A 16,542-nucleotide genomic window follows, 5' to 3' on the forward strand; every position below is an offset into this window, starting at 1 on the left:
GGCCAGGCAGCATCTCTAGGAAGAGGTGCAGTCGACGTTTCAGGCCAAGACCCTGACAGATGCTGCCTGGCCTGCTGCGTTCACCAGCAACTTTGATGTGTGTTGGTTAAAGAAATAGGCATTGCGATGCATCTTGAAGGTGATAGGAATGGAGTCAGGGTTCATGGAGGGAATCCGGGAGCTGCGGGCATTTAAATGGCTGAAATCTGACTGGGGTCTTGGCCCTTCAAGTCTGAGCCCATAATATAAGATCATGTCAATTACTGGGTGTACTGCTAGGTGGGAAGGTGAGGGTAGACTATGTGATAGCTGAATTTGCTACAAATGAGGAGATGCAAAGATTAGTACCATTTGTGACAAGCACGTTGAAACATACGGTGGAATGCGCTACTTTGTGTCCACGACCAACACAGTCCGAGGCAGCCCGTAAGCGTCGCCACACTCCTGGCGCCAACGTCGTTTGCCCACAACTTACTGACCCTGTAGTTCTTTGTAATGTGGGAGGAAACTGGAGCACCCGGAGGAAACCCATGCGTCCACGTGAGAACGTACGAACTCTTCGCAGACAGCGGTGGGAATCGCACCGGGGCCACTGGGGGCTGTCAAGCGCAACACTAACCGCTCCGCCGTCCCGCATTGCAGAAACCCATCTCCTCATCCAAACCCTGAACATCGGCTCCCTTTCACGTGCTAAATCTACGCTCCTCGCCTTTAATCTACTTGGTGACGGAGACTCCACGGTGCTCCAAAGCAGAGAACTGTAACCTTCTCAGTTTAGAGTCATCGGCTAATTCTCACCATTTATCTTGCCAGACCGCACCCGCCCCACCCTCCCCAGGTCACTGCCCATGCTTGTAAAATTCCTGGAGTATCAACCTCTCTCTCCTTATAAACACCCTCCTCAATTCAGCCTGGTTTGCAGCAGTTCCAAGGCAGATGTGTCTTTCGTTAGGTAGACAACGTGAAACTCCCGCTGTGCGCCTACTGGACTCCAATTCCAACCGGCTCCGTTATGTACTTCGACCTGTTAGCAATAAAGCCCGATTGGCTTTCTAAAGTTGCTTGCTGGATCTGCACGGTCGTGTTCCGTGTTTCACTAAATCGCACACCAAGATCCCCTGCACCCAATATTTACCCGTTTTTAGCTGCTTCGCAAGCGAGAGAACAAACACCTCCTACTCCACTCGACTGCCTCTTTGCCACCGCTCATGGGTCACTTCACGGCCTCCACTTGGAACTGCCAGAAACTTTCAGAATGTGACAAGTTTGTTGTTTTAGGAAATAAATCTCAAAATTTCCTATCAAAGTGTTTCAGAAATAAGGTACAGTTTATTTAGGAACACATGAAAAAGTACAGATTTATTTATACATTTGCTTACAGTAAACATTTACAATATATATAATTACAAATGGAATGATATGTCAGGCAAATATCTTGTTTAAATATGTACAAATTAAAGTGACAAATATTTTCATTCTCTTTTGGAAGCTGCACACAGTCACTACGAACAATGTATTTTTTTCCAATATTATTAATATAAACTCCGGCTCACTTCACGTGTTCCGAACAATGTACAAGGGGCTGGTGCTGCATCAATCAGTGCTGACACCAGGGGGCAGCCAACACCGGAAAACTTTTAATACCAACGTACAGGTGAGTTGGGAACGGGAACAGCACACTGACCGGAGTCCAGCGTCCCAACTGAGAATTTAATAATAAATCATGGAACCCAGGTCTTAATTGCAATGTTGTTCAAAAAGCAGTAAGACCTTGATCCTTTTTTAAAATAATACCGTTTCAGCTTATATTCATTTTGACTGAAACATTTGTGAACGCATTGCAATATAAGTTCCACTATGTGTGTGTGTGGCGGGGGGGGGGGAACATTCACAAGATTTAATTATGAGAATATTCTATTGAAACGGTCATTTATCCTAATTGGGGATTTCACAGCAAAATCAACTGTATCTTTTTTTAAAAGTTCAATGGACTATGACTGGACTTTGCGGTGCCGTTCGATTCTTGTAGAAAAACTATTTGTGCTACTTTAGGGATATATAGTGAGTTGGTCAGAACACAGTGTTTCTCGTTGGTTAGCTGGGCTTGGATTGTGTTAGTAGCTGCCGGAATGATGACTGGCTTTGATCTTTTGTTCAGCCAAGGCGGGGTAAATTCCCACACCTGACCCTGGGCGGCTGTTAATGTGTACGGATGCACAAGGGTCTGGAGGTGCACCGGTTATGTCCCTGAATCCCTGCAAACTGAGCCAGCAATCAGTGAATCAGTCTGATGCCGGGCGATGCGAGGAAAACGTGTTTGTGGGGGGTGGGGGGGATGGAACCGATTGAAGTAGCAATTCGTTTGCAGAGGCGTTGGTTCTGAAAGGCTGGCACAAAATGGTGTTAGATTGGAATGAGAGGGCCTTTTTTTAATATGTACACTGAGGAGCGAGAGACAACGTGGGTCACATCCATGGGATTTTGCCAGCGGCAACAGATAACTCCAGTGAGTGGTGGGAGCCTCGTAACAGACAATTGAGATGCTCAGGGAAAATAAATCTGCCAGGGAGCCAGGAGACCCATTGGGTTTCTAGCCTATTCCTATTGGACTTACGTATTGGTCCGTGGGGGGGGGGGGTACAGTCCACCCTGAGCTCTGTCCGGAGCATTGTTGGGCTTCCTGGCCAAATACTTAGTTTATATTTCCTGCTGTGGCCTTCTCCGCTGCCCCCGCATCCCCCCCCCCAAAGAAAAGCAGGCTGGGCAGATGTTAGCGAAGCAGCAACTCCACAGGGTGCAGGGCGGGAGAGGCTGATCTGTCCCCCGGAACCTTCATTTGCCAAAAATTAAAGGGAGAAAAGGAACCCCTTTTGATGCGTCGGGTCTGTTTTCAGTGTCGGTGCTTTGACGCCCATGAGAATCCACCTCCCACTGAAGTTGATTAGTTTTCGTTCACATGATCAGCGACAAGGAGGCGGCTGGAGTCACAACACCATGGTGGGGATGCGGTGTGTCAGAGTGGCCGAGTGCGGCCCCGCCAGGGGCGGCGAGTGCGGCTGCAGGGAACCGGGGGAGGGCCGGTGCCTGGCGCTCTTCTGGTGAGCTCGGAGTCCGGCCAGCTGCGAATAGGCGCTCTGACACACCTGGCACTTGTAGGGCCGCTCGCCCGTGTGCAGGCGGACGTGGTTCCTCAGGGTGGAGGACTGGCTGAACCGGCGGTTGCAGAAGCGACAGATGAAGGGCTTGTCCAGGGTGTGGATGCGCATGTGGGAGCGGAGGTTGCTGCGGGAGTTGAAGCCTCGGTAGCAGATCACGCACCGCATCCGCCCCACGTTGTTCCCGCCGGAGCCGTCCCCCGCATTCTGGTCGTCTGCAGAGAAAAGGGAGAAGAAATGTGGTTAGTTGGACCCTCCCGTTGCTTTGCAGATAGATATGCGCCCAGTTCAGGGAGTGCTTGGATGACCAAAGGATCTAGGAGCAAGATTGAGCCATTCCATCATGACCAATTTACTACCCCATTCCCTGCTTTCTCCCTGTAATATTTGATGCCCTCTGTCCAATGACTTGGCATCCACAGCGTCACCACCCTCTGGTGAAAGTAATTCCTTCGGAGAGTTAAAATCTTTGGGGAGATTTCAGCGCTGTTGGAGCTCCAGGTGACCTTTACTGGAGTTTACAACTGTTCTAGTCTGGTAGATTAACGGTATATCTAGTGTTTCAATATAAAATGTTTCCAACGTAAACAGACTATTACAGACTATTTCCCTGTTCTCCACATCCTCCCTCCCCACTCCCACTGAAAACTAACGTCCTCCCCAGCTCCGACCAAAGGTCCCAACCGGACTGTTTTTCTCCCCCACAGAGATGGTGACATATTACTTTGACAATAAATTCCTCTTTGAACTTTGAAGATGGTACCTGGCCTGTTGAATGTTTCCGGTTTTTTGGGGGGTAAAAGATTTTTGTCTGAAACCCAGACCAAACATTCTTTTTTTTAAACTCAAGGAATCTGTGTGGGAAGCGACACCCGGAATAGTCCACGCTGATCCAATGGATAATTGATGGGTGCCGTAAAATTGTGGTCACCTCAATTGCCTTGCAAGCAGGTGGTGCTGGGAAAGAGAAGCAGTTTCCTTTGATTTTGGGATTTATTCATCAGTAGACAAATATACTTAAACTCATTCTAAGATGACCTCTAACTTCCAGTAACAGTACTCCTCGCTCAGGGACAGAGGTACTTAATAACACCTCCCAACCCTGTGTCTGTTTCGTTTGGAGGGACGAATTCAAATTCTCCTTGGAACCACCATCATCTCCAAGTCCCACGCAATCTTGACCGGGATAGATCCTCTATGCTCCACCAGGTGGAAACCCAGGAAATCCTCCCAGCAGTGGCGTGAGATATCCTTCAAGGAAACAGCTTACCTCTCAAATACGGGATAGACAATAAATGTTGGTTTTGATGCCAATATCTCAGGGAAGAATTAGAGTTAACAATTCATTGGCAGGAAACCGTTCACGTTAAGAGCCAGAAAGTAGATACGTTAGCCCCTCCCTAACGAGTAGAACTCGGAAACACTGCAACACATTTCAGGCTCTTCGGCCGACGGTGATGTGCCGGCCTTTTAACCTACTGCAACATCAATCTAACCCTCCCCCGCCACGTAGCCCTCCATTTTTCCTGTATCCAGGAGCCTTTCGAAAAGTCTTTTAAACATCCCTAACGTATCTGTATCTACCACCTCCCCTGGCCGCACGTTTCACGCATCTACCACTATGTAAAATAAACTATCTTTGACATCCCCTCTATATTTTCCTCCAAACACCTTAAAGTTATGCTCCAGATCAGACTCTAAGCACAGAATTGCAACCCTTTAGCATCCCGGTATACGGTATATAAGAGGCTAGATGCTTATACTTGTGTATCACACAGCATCCGCTGCCTTTCCATGATGCAGAGCACGGGTCTCCGCATTTTCTCTGCATTGGTGTCAGCATTACACCAACCGCAAGTGGCCCTTCCCCACTCGATGTTGCATTTCTTCCTTCTGAAGATCCGCAGGGACCTGTAAGTAAGCAGCCCACTGGAACGAGAGCACTTCACCTGAATCAGGAAGCCGCAATGTCAACAGAGAAAGAACATCGAGCAGTACAGCCGAGTTTAGGCCCTTCGGCCCATGATGTTGTGCCAATCCTTGAGCCTACTCTAGGTCAATCTAACCCTTCCTTCTTACACAACCTTCTATTTTTCAATCATCCACGTGCCCATCTAAGAGTGTCATAAATGCCCCTTAAAAAGAGAAAGGAACCATTTATACCCGCAGTACAGGTTGGGTTAATTTACCAGTGCTGGCCGGTATAATAAATAATCCATGGCCAGCCGACCAAAGGTCCGTGATCGCCCTCTGGTCATCAAAGCACGCTGATTGGGCAATTTGAGTCCCGAAGTGAGAGGCCATTGGCCAATCACCTGGCCTATCGGACCAGCCGGCCTGAGAGTGCGATAGAATGAGTCAACAACCGTACCTGAGCCAGACTGACCAATTGAGTAATAATCTACTGTCATCCACAACTAATTTAGATAGATAGATAGATATACTTTATTAATCCCGAGGGAAATTTAGTTTCGTTACAGCCGCACCAACCAAGAATAGAGCGTAAATGTAGCAATACAAAAAAACCCAACGATCAAACATCAAAATGCAAACTATGCCAGATGGAAAATAAGTCCAGCACCAGTCTATTGGCTCAGGGTGTCTGACCCTCCACGGGAGGAGCTGCATGTTCGACGGCCACAGGCAGGAACGACCTCCCGTGCCGCCAAGTGTTGTATCACGGTGGAATGTGGCCGAAGTCCAACAGTGAAAAGTTCAATAACCGGTCTACAAACACGTTCCTCGATCATAATATGCCCCGGATTGCACCATTGATTGAATTTGAGCGAAGACGCTGTGATAACCAATCAGGTCGCACATGGAACCGTCCCTACCAGAACGTGAGGGGTCCGTGTATCGTCAAAGTAAACTTCTTATTGAAGTACGCACACGCCACCATGCGCTACCGTGAGATTCATTTCCTTGCAGGTATTCACAAGAAATACAAACTATCCGCACACAAAGGCGGACTAACAACCAATGGTACAATTATAAATTACAATACTGAGAACGAGATGTAGAGTCTTTAAATGTGAGCGACTCTGCCTACAGCAGCCCCCAGTATGAAAGGGCAATATTAGTCCACTGACCACCCCCCCCCCCCCCGAGACCTACACTGAACGGACGGTACCAAGGGAAAATGTGATAACCAACCGAGCCACCCCATCATACGACGTGTAAGGACCATGTGATAACCGATCGAGACAGGAGAGACAGCAGAAGTTCACCTCCAACGTACTGGCCTACTTACTGATACCACGCTGCAATACTGAAACGGTATTTTAGTTCCTAAAATGGGCGCTTTGGTTTTAAGTAGAGTGGTTGTGATACTAAAGGAGACTTGCCCTTTGATGTTGCAAAATATTTTAAATGTGAATGATGGCATAAATTCTAAGTGTTGGAGGTTGCTGAGTTAATCTACCGATTAGACACTTGAAGGGAAATGAAATCCGGGGGAGGATATTGGGCAGTATTACTGCCCACTGATCTGTCGGCAAACCAGAGAAAATTCCTTGTTTTTTTTCATATAAGTGAACTTTTCAATTGCGTTGGAGCAAGCGCTAAAACCAAACATTACAGGCATATGTAATCGGGAAGGAGTTAGTAAATATGTTTTAGAATTGGACAAGGTTGAAATTCATTGACAATTCCGTTCCCATCCCGGAAACGCGCTCCTTCCTGCTGGTCCCGTCTTTCCCCAACCTCTCAACAGGTATCTGAGAACATAATTACCTACCGATCAGTGATAGGCCGAGATAAAGCGGATGTGGAGAGGGTGTTTCCTATAGTGGGGGGTGTCTCGTACCGAAGGGCATAGCCTCCAAGTAGGAAGACGTCCTTTTAGAACAGAGATGAGGAGGAACCTCTTTAGCCAGAAGGTGGTGAATCTGTAGAACTCGCTGCCACGGGCGGCTGCGGAGGCCGATTCATCTGGTATATTTAAAACGGAGGTTGATAGGTCCTTGATTAGTCAAGGTGTCAAAAGTTACGGGGAGAAGACAGGAGAATGGAATTGAAAGGAGCCATGATGGGATAGCAGAGTAGACTCGAGGGGCCAAATGGCCTCATTCTTCTCCTATTGTCTTATGGTCTTATAACTCGTAACCAGAATTTTCATCACCCACCGTCTCTTCCCTGCTGACTACTCTTTGATCTGGGACGTGTTATTAAGGTTAAGCTGCATCAGTGATCTAATTGTTGCAGTACACTCTTATCGCAATAAATCCATTAAACCATTAAAATGGAGCGCAATCTCGCCCAAAGGGAATGCTTTTAGGTACTTTCAATATTAAGTGGAGCCCCCGTTCTTTTACAATCGCACTCCACCGTTAGCGAACCGCCAGCCGCCATCTGATCCCACTGATATTTACAATCATTAGGGCTCCACGGCGGCATAGCGGTTATCGCGGCACTGTTAACAGCTCGGGGCGTTCCGGAGTTCGATCCCGGCGCCCTCTTTAAGGAGTTTGCCCGTTCTCCCCGTGACCGCGTGGGTACTCCGGTTTCCTCCTACAGTCCAAAGACCGGTTAGTAGGTTAACTGGTAAATTGTGATTAGGCTAGTGTTAAGTAAGTAGGTCGTTGAGCCAGGAAGGTCCTGTTTCCCGATGCATGATGAATAAAATAATTACCATCTTTGTTCTTTTTCCTGTGTTCTTCCTCCATCCCTGGGACCCCTGGGATTCCAAGGAATGTGTTCTGTGTATTCCCATACCACACCAGCAGCTCCTGATCCGGAGGTACTGTCTTGAGGGAAATAGAAAAGGAGAAGAAAAATGCTTTGTTTTAATTTCAGTAGCTATTATGGTAATCTGATGTTTAAGGGCTGCTATACGAGGTTATGTATGTCTGATCCACATCTACAAACATTTAAACCCCCGGCGTAGATACTATAAATGTCTCTGTTTTATATTACGTTTATTTGATGTTTATCGATGTGTCGACACCGGGGGACATTTTGCCGCCTCGGCTTTGATAGATTCGCGCCCAGCGCGGTACAAGAGTTTGGGTGCTGAATAACCCACGTGTCACCCGCGTTCTTCTGCGGTAGGGTGACACGTGAAAGTTCCTCCACCCCACCCCAGTCCGGGGGCGCTGAACGGAGAATAAATTCAGACAAGGAAAAAAAAACTTCTTCGGTCCAGAAAGTAGACTTTCGTTGCGTCATTCCGAAATAAACTCAAGGTCACAGACAGAGATTTATAACCCATTCTCCCTCGAAGTGAAATGGTCAATACTTAACTGAAGCACAAACACACATCGTCGCCAACCCGAGGGGGAACTTCTTCACTGGGAGAGGGCAGCGCGAGTGCGGAACGAGCTGCCAGCCGGACTGCTGGACGCGGGATCCATTGCAACATTTAAGAGAGAATTGGATAAGTACATGAACGAGGTGGGGGGGGGGCTATGGTCCAGGTGCGGGTCGATGAAACTCGGCAGAATAACACGGACTAGATGGGCCAAGAGGTCTGGTTTTGTGCTGAAACGCTCTAAGACTCTATAATGTGTTTTAAAAGAAAGTTTTTGAACTTAAACGAGTAACAGAAGGGTTACAATCCTTGGACAAACGGAAGGGTTGCAAGAATACAATTCAAATCTCCTGTGACACACAGATTCATGCACATAATTCTGGAGGAACTCAGCAGGCCGGGCAGCATCTATAGAGAGGAATAAACAGTCGACGTGTCGGACGGAGACACTCTGTTAGGATATAAGTCTTGCTGAGTTCCTCCAGCATTTTGCATGCGTTACTGAGAATTTCAGCATCTGCAGACTATCCTGCGGTGCTGAAGTCCCTTCCTTTCTGAAACATCTGGTAGAAGGTCGACTGTTCTGCCGGAATTCAATAAGTCAGCATAGACTTCATTTCGCAGACTCCTAGCCACTCGGGTTCCTTAATTTAGCTTAACCAGTGACCTTACAACCCACGCGGGCAGCGGGCTGGCGGTCACCAGAGGTTACAGGCAATAAATTACCAGCGGAATAAATCTCGCCCCGGACAGAAAACACACGAGCAAGCGTGATTCTGGTACAACAAGCGAGGTCCGTGTAGCGAATTGCACTAGTCAGTGATATCCTCAAGATCGATCTTGTGCGACAAATCTTCGATGGTAGCTTTGACTGCAGGAAGATATTTGGCCGGGAATCCAAAAGAGATCCGAACCGTCCCGTACCGCACCGGGCGCTGCATCGGAGCCGTGGGGGTTTGGGAAGGGGAGGGGATTCTTTTGGGACTCAGGGTCACAGATCTGGATCGAGTAGATTAAGGAAAAACGTGTTGGTGCCGATGCGGGATGTGGGTATTTGTTATTTAAAATTGCTGTTTCACAATCTGTGGGCATTAGAGAGCCGCTGCCGGACGGTGCACAAACAATTCTCTAATCTCCACTGGTGCTACCTGATCACAATATTCCCTTCACGGCAGGGCCTCCGTCCTCAGTCCCGACCTGCGACCGAAGGGCATCGGGACCCCGAAATGACCTCCGCACCGGATCGCCCACCCTCCCCTCGGCGCGGACGATGCAAACGGAATTCCGTTCCCGAACAGACCAGACCGGGGGTACGGTCGGTGTGGTGGGATGGAGCACCAGACCGGTCCATGCAAGACCGGGCTGCGATAATCCCCTGACACAAACCTCCGACCCAGATAGGGCCTTCCTCACCTCGGTGGCTTTGTAGAAGATGTTGTTCCCGATCTGAACCACTTCCAGATTCTGTTCCTGTTCGTTCCTGGCGCATTTGATGTAGGTCATCCAGCTGCGGTGGTCCTCCTGACTGGCGTCTATGAAATACCGCACCGTGCCATCGTCATTGAAAACCTGGGCCAAGGGAGGCGAAGGAGAGATTAACACGGACACTGCCGAAATCGCATTTCGGCCTAGCGCACTAATCCGCACCCGAGGCACCGATCCGGACTTTGGACCTGGTATTGGACCGGCAAGTTTCGACCTGCGAGCTCTGGCCTCGCTCACAGACTTGGCCTATTTACGGGGAAGATGTGGGCTACCTTTTTCCAGCGGGATTATCAGCGCGGGCCCCGCTGCCGTCTGAGGAGCCCGTCCCCTGAAACCATTTGCCTTCGGGCCTGTTCTACGCGGATACTGAGGGCGGAGATTCTCGCCGAGTGTTCAAGGTGTGGGGCGACCCGCTCCGGGATCTGCAGCTGGTGCCCCACAGATTCTTCCCACATCCCACCAGACCACCCCCACACCCACTCGAGCATCTGCAAACTACCCACACCCTTCGCCCAAGGACCTAACCCAGCTGCACCCCACACTCACCGCCGTTGCTCGTCTAACGGGGTGAGCGAGCTGCTGGTGAATCAGGCTGGATCAACGGGCCAGTTTCCAAAGGAAGCTGCCAGCGAAGAATGCCAAAGGATATCACGCCAGCAACGAAACTGTTCGGCCCCTCTTGCCCGTGTTATGTTCCAAATGAGCTTTCCGGTTTCACTTCACTCCAAAACCCTGCGAATCGCTCCAAGTCACCGACCCAGTAACCACTGGGAGCTCACCCCCGCCTAAAGGTGCATTGAAATGTCTCCCGGGACAGCTGACACACCGAGACATCCTGGAACGTAGATCAGTGACCCAGAAGGGAGTCACCTGGTTCCAGATGATATACAGGAGAGAGCGCTGACACGTAAAAGGGGAATTTCAAAGTGCAATTTTAAAAAAAGCGAAGTAATAAAATTTCGTAAAAGAATTGCAAGATTAGGAAACTTGTATCATTTGTCGATCTAGTTTCAATAAGATTGGTATTTAAAACGATAAAACAGAAATAAACAATGTCAAGACAAATTGAAAGCAAGATTGGGCTTAAACAGTCGGGAGCACGAGAAGGGCACAGCGCAAATGAAAGATCGACAATAAGAGAGAGAGAGAGAGGGAGAGAGAGAGGGAGAGAGAGAGAGGGAGAGGGAGAGAGGGAGAGAGAGATGGGAGTGAATGGAAGAAGAGAATGAGACAGACAAGGAATAAAAGATAAAGAGCTGGGGGGGGGGGTTGAGGAATTAAATGGTGATATGATAGGCCAAGCGAAAGGAGGTTAGAGATGAGGTGAGAGCCTCGGAGTCCCTCCCACCGGGTGAGTGAGTCGGTGTCCCTCCCACCAGGTGAACGGTCGGAGTCCCTCCCACCAGGTGAACGGGTCAGTGTCCCTCCCACCAGGTGGGCGAGTCGATGTCCCTCCCACCAGGTGGACGAGTCGATGTCCCTCCCACCAGGTGGTCGAGTCGGTGTCACTCCCACCAGGTGGGCGAGTCGGTGTCACTCCCACCAGGTGGGCGAGTCGGTGTCACTCCCACCAGGTGGGCGAGTCGGTGTCACTCCCACCAGGTGGGCGAGTCGATGTCCCTCCCACCAGGTGGGCGAGTCGGTGTCACTCCCACCAGGTGGACGAGACGGTGTCCCTCCCACCAGGTGGACGAGTCGGTGTCCCTCCCACCAGGTGGACGAGTCGGTGTCCCTCCCACCAGGTGAAGGGGTCTGTGTCCCTCCCACCAGGTGGACGAGTCGGTGTCACTCCCACCAGGTGGGCGAGTCGGTGTCACTCCCACCAGGTGAACGGGTCAGTGTCCCTCCCACCAGGTGGACGAGTCGGTGTCCCTCCCACCAGGTGGACGAGTCGGTGTCACTCCCACCAGGTGAAGGGGTCTGTGTCCCTCCCACCAGGTGGGCGAGTCGGTGTCACTCCCACCAGGTGGGCGAGTCGGTGTCACTCCCACCAGGTGGGCGAGTCGGTGTCACTCCCACCAGGTGGGCGGGTCGGTGTCCCTCCCACCAGGTGAACGGGTCGGTGTCCCTCCCACCAGGTGAGCGAGAGCGAGTCAGTGTCACTTCCACCAGGTGAGCGAGTCGGTGTCACTCCCACCAGGTGAGCGAGTCGGTATCACTCCGACCAGGTGAACGAGTCGGTGTCACTCCGACCAGGTGAGCGAGTGAATGCTGTTCTCCTTACCTCCCACATCAGGTTGTTGTTCTTGAACAGATCCACGTGTTCCGGGGAGATCATTCTGCCGGTGAACGGTCCCATTTCGGTACCGGGTTTAATCCAAGTCTTGGAGAAGATGCCGAGCCCCTCCCCGGGGATCGAGCTCTGAGCGATGATCACTTCAGACGGAAGCACCAGGCTCGACAGCTTCTGAACCTCTGAACCGGGGAGAGAGGGTTTGGGGGTTAGAGTTCAGCACAAGAATGAGGCGCCGCGACACAGTGAGCATAATTCTCTCTTAACGGGGAAGTCCAGGAGAGGGAGAGATCGAAATCATAGTTATTGGCTAAATAATCACGACTGGCTAAAACGGGATTGTTCGATTATAGATTATAGATGCTAAAATTAAAATGAACGAAAACACTTGTATGACATTGACTTTGAAAATTTAAATTAATAGAGATATGGAAAATTGATTTATTATTTAGATTAGAAATTCACCGTCTGTGACTTTTCTCAATGTCCGCACGTTCCTTTTAAACACAGGGCCGAACTCTTGACTGGGGTAAAGCCGGGTTAAAGGTTCTGAGTTCAACAATCTGCGGGTCTCTGGTCAGGGAGGCGCGGGGTGGCGGCCGGGACTACCCGAGCCCCAGTCGGTGTACGTGGAGGTCTGGGGTGAAACACATTCCTTCTCTCTTCCCGCTCAGAAGCGACTCCGTCAACAGGACGGTTTTCTCAGCTCTCAGGTCAGATTTCGGAGGAATTGTAACAGGAGCCATCCTTAACACCGCACCCCACCCACCCCCACACACTAATCCCCACGGAATGTGGCCCGACTGTATCAACATCGCGGACAGGTGGGTAAAACCGCCCACTGCCCTGAACGGGAGAGCGGGGGGAGAGAGGGGTCTGGAGCGGGCAGACCGTCCGTGAACCTGGCTGGCTCGTCGCCCATCGCCTCTTCACCCCCGGGTTCAAGACAAGCCTTTCCACCCCGACTCCTCACTCCGGCACTCGATGGATAACAGAACTCAGTACTAAATTTGAATCGAATTTCCTTTCAAAATATAACTGGATCTTTGCTCATTTCTGCTGGGGCTAGCGAGAAGAGTCGGGTCTCCCTGGCCCAGAGCTAGTACGGACATGATGGGCCGACCGACTTTGCTGCGTCCTTTCCCTCTGATTTCTATGACATTTTAACCATTCAACCGCACTTCCCACCCGCTGAATATCTTCCTCTATTTCAGATTTCTTTTTTTTAATCCATTTTATTTTCGACCGAACTCTTAAAGTGCAAACTTTCAAAGGTCGTCTTGATGTCCTACACAGCGTGTGATGTTCATCATTTGAAATCAATTCCGCGTTGATTCGTTTTTATTATAGGGATCCGTCAAATGCGCAATTTGAAATTTGCAGTGAGGAAAATGATCGAAATATACAGTTTTGCAAAATGCGTAATGGCTAAAATGGAATTATTGTAAATCTCGCCATCAAAGTTCTCGAAATACAACCCAAGGACGGTGTCTGGGTGGTGCCCGCACCTCCGCACACCGTTGATGCAATGTCGGTCCGGGTAGTCTGCCGCAGGTTTTATTTCACTCACCTCCAGTGAAGGACTGAGCTAGCGCCTCCGCGGTGAAGGCGGTTTTCTGCCCGGAACTGCTCTTCTCCTCGAAAAGTTGCTCTCCCAGGACGTTCCTCCAGCGGCCGTACAAGAAGCTGTGAAGGATGTCCGAAGTGATTATCTCCGCCAGCGAGAAACCGTGGGGCTTGAACCCAGCTTTGAGCGTCAGCGCTTCAGACGGTAGGACAGAACCCATGGTCCGGGCAAGACGCGGTCCCCAGTGACGGTGCGACGCTGCAGAAGTGGGAAGGAGACAGGGGAGGAGAGATGCTGCGGAGGGGGAACCCGAGGGAAGAAGTATCACCAGCTAGTCCCCCCCCAAAAAAATCTCAGCCCTCTTTATAGCCGCCTGAATGACTTCCTAATTGGTTATTAATGACCTTCTGACGTCTCAGGAGAGGCAGCTCACAGGATGGACCCTGTGCGGAGAGGGAGGGGAGCGAGCGCCTCGCATCCGTCCCATCGGCTTTACTCTGTGCACCTGTTGACGAAAGCCTACAGCCCCAGCACCTCGCCAACCTTTTTAAACTCACGCACAGCCGATGTACGGCACCCCCTCCCCGCCCCCCGAGACTTCACCCACTCCCTGAAGGCTCCCTGAAGTTGGGAGAACGCCGACCGCACCAACCACGTGCCTTTCCCAACCTGATCCAATTTAGACTTCAATATCAGCGAGCCCGCGCCCAACTATATCCAAAACTATAAGCACGACTTCGCAACTAGATTAAACCTTCTTCGCGTTGAGACCTGTAACCTCCTGTTTTTTTAAAAAAATATTATCCTGCGAGCAGAATAACCCTGTCTGAAATAGAGAATCAGAAATGAAAGTTGGCGAGATCGCCGAACCCGCGCCCATTACCAGAGGAAAAAGTTTGAAATTTAATATTCATTGCCACTAATCAGGCCGGGCGGCACATTGTCAGGAGGTCCACAATATTTGTCGGATTTTCAATAGTCCGCTCCCTTTCTCATCTTTGTAAATACATTTTAAATGTTAGACAGGGGCGATTACAATGATTGATTGGGAACACAGAAGGCAGTCTGGTCCCCAGCGTCCCGCTGAGAGAACATCTTTATTCTCCCCTTACTCTCGCTGCTTCCTCATTCACGGTGATCAGAAATAATGTCAGAACGGATAAAAGTGGGCCAGATCGATTTTCACGCCCATTCTGGATGAGAGTTTTTTTTAAATAAGAGCGATCTTTGACACATTTCCTTTCTTATCCTCCTTCCATCGGAATAAAATAACGTCTCGAACTGAAGGACCGGTCAAACCCGAGCACGGGGGAGAAAAAGCGGGCAGAATTATTATAAATATCTACAAACCTGCAAGGATACCAGGGTAAATAAATTCGCGGATGACTGACAGAGAGCGGAGATTAGCGATAAAAACAGCTGCCTCTTTGCTCTTTAAAATGCACTCTCCTTTAGAAGGACTCCACCAGGGTTTACACACGCTGGGATGAGTTAGAATTATCCCGGCGTATTTATTGCGTCCAGTGGAGGAAGGAGGGAGAACAAAATGATAAAGAAAGGCCTCGTCGGTGTGAGCAGAGCATCGGGAACCGGAGAATTCACCCTGAACAGAGTGCGCAGTTAATCTTGGATTTTAATGTCAGGTCGATTGTAAACCTCTCCACTCGCTGCTGGAGGTAGTCACTTGTACGAAATTACAAACGCAATCGTTTCGTTTTGAAGTTTACAAAGCAGACGTTCTCCGATACAACTGGGGCCCGATTTTCCTCCCTTCGAACCCTCTGAGCTGAACGCACGTTTGGAAATCCTTGCCTGTATTTATAACAACTTACAGTTGGTTTGATGTTGCCCACAGCTTGCATCAAACGTGGCAGCTCATTAAAGATAATATCTCGCACTACTATCAAATGCTATTAAGTCTCGAACGCGACAACAAATAGACCACAATTTAAATACCAACAAAATATTTAAAACGGAGGGTGTTAGAAATTAATGATTATGTAATTAATTGTTTCATTTTATATTTAAACGAATACAATATTATAAAACATAAACGGAATCGATATCGTTTGCATGTATCACATTGATATAATCTCCAGTTAGAGCTTTATTTTTGGAAGTCCACATTCACATTTCTATTATCTGTTAGTTCAGTTTAAGTACTATGTGGTTTGCTATTCATCTCCAACACGAGACCCAGGTGAAAACTGCGCCTTTCGGAGAGGAGGAATATTGTATTCCCCGCTTTGGCCAAGTTCCGCACGTTTAATAAAAACGCAGTTTATAGTACAGTAACTCGGCCGAAAAAGTCAACACCCGGCGCTGGTTTGAGGACTAACCCCACCACCTTTGTGCAAAATTCTTTCTTAAACTGATTTCTTTTGCGCGCGAGTGTTCGTAAAAATCTTCTCAAGCGGGTTAACATTGTTCCCGCCCTCAATCAGTCCACAGTCAAAATCCAAAAGATTATTTTTTCTCTGTAACAAAAGTTAAACCGCGCTCTGATCGATTGAAATCTCCGTCATATAACGACGCTTCGGCGTGAACCTTCCTGGGGGGGATTAAAAACAACACATTTAAATTAAAAAATTGGAAACGCGTAAATATATTATGGTTTTCAGGCAATCTTTGGTTTAATGACTCAAAGCGGCAAACGGCTGTTCCCCGCTTTCTAATAGAGAATGGCGACAAGATTGGGAGGACAATAGACTTCTGCAAATGTTTTTCAATAGATTAAACTCACTGAGTGGGCATATTTTAAGAAATAGCACTCGGGCCGTGAATGCAAGTGCGGGATGAAAGCCGAGTCGGGATTAATGGGTGGCGACGTGCCTTATTTGTTAGGATCAAATTT

General features: G+C 49.2%; 1 protein-coding gene across 1 annotated transcript; it reads right to left on the reverse strand.

Annotated features, from left to right (window-relative positions):
• Nucleotides 1-2,845: 2,845 nt before the first annotated feature.
• Nucleotides 2,846-13,908, reverse strand: prdm12b (PR domain containing 12b). The gene is made up of 5 exons (XM_072240037.1): nucleotides 13,692-13,908; nucleotides 12,113-12,303; nucleotides 9,817-9,972; nucleotides 7,786-7,900; nucleotides 2,846-3,370 (listed from the first exon to the last, which is right to left on the reverse strand). The coding sequence occupies exons 1-5, from the start codon at nucleotides 13,906-13,908 to the stop codon at nucleotides 2,985-2,987; spliced, it is 1,065 nt and encodes a 354-aa protein (XP_072096138.1). The 3' UTR covers nucleotides 2,846-2,984.
• Between the last annotated feature and the right edge of the window lie 2,634 nt (nucleotides 13,909-16,542).

The sequence above is a fragment of the Mobula birostris genome, chromosome 22 (genome assembly GCF_030028105.1).
Source record: "Mobula birostris isolate sMobBir1 chromosome 22, sMobBir1.hap1, whole genome shotgun sequence".
Lineage (NCBI taxonomy): Eukaryota > Metazoa > Chordata > Chondrichthyes > Myliobatiformes > Myliobatidae > Mobula > Mobula birostris.

Coding starts and splice junctions, on each gene's coding strand:
- prdm12b (XM_072240037.1), bottom strand. CDS start 13,908: ATGGGTTCTGTCCTACCGTCTGAAGCGCTGACGCTCAAAGCTGGGTTC. Junction 9,973..12,112: donor ACAACAACCTGATGTGGGAG/GTAAGGAGAACA, acceptor CCCTTGGCCCAG/GTTTTCAATGACGATGGCAC. Junction 7,901..9,816: donor TCTTCTACAAAGCCACCGAG/GTGAGGAAGGCC, acceptor ATTTCCCTCAAG/ACAGTACCTCCGGATCAGGA.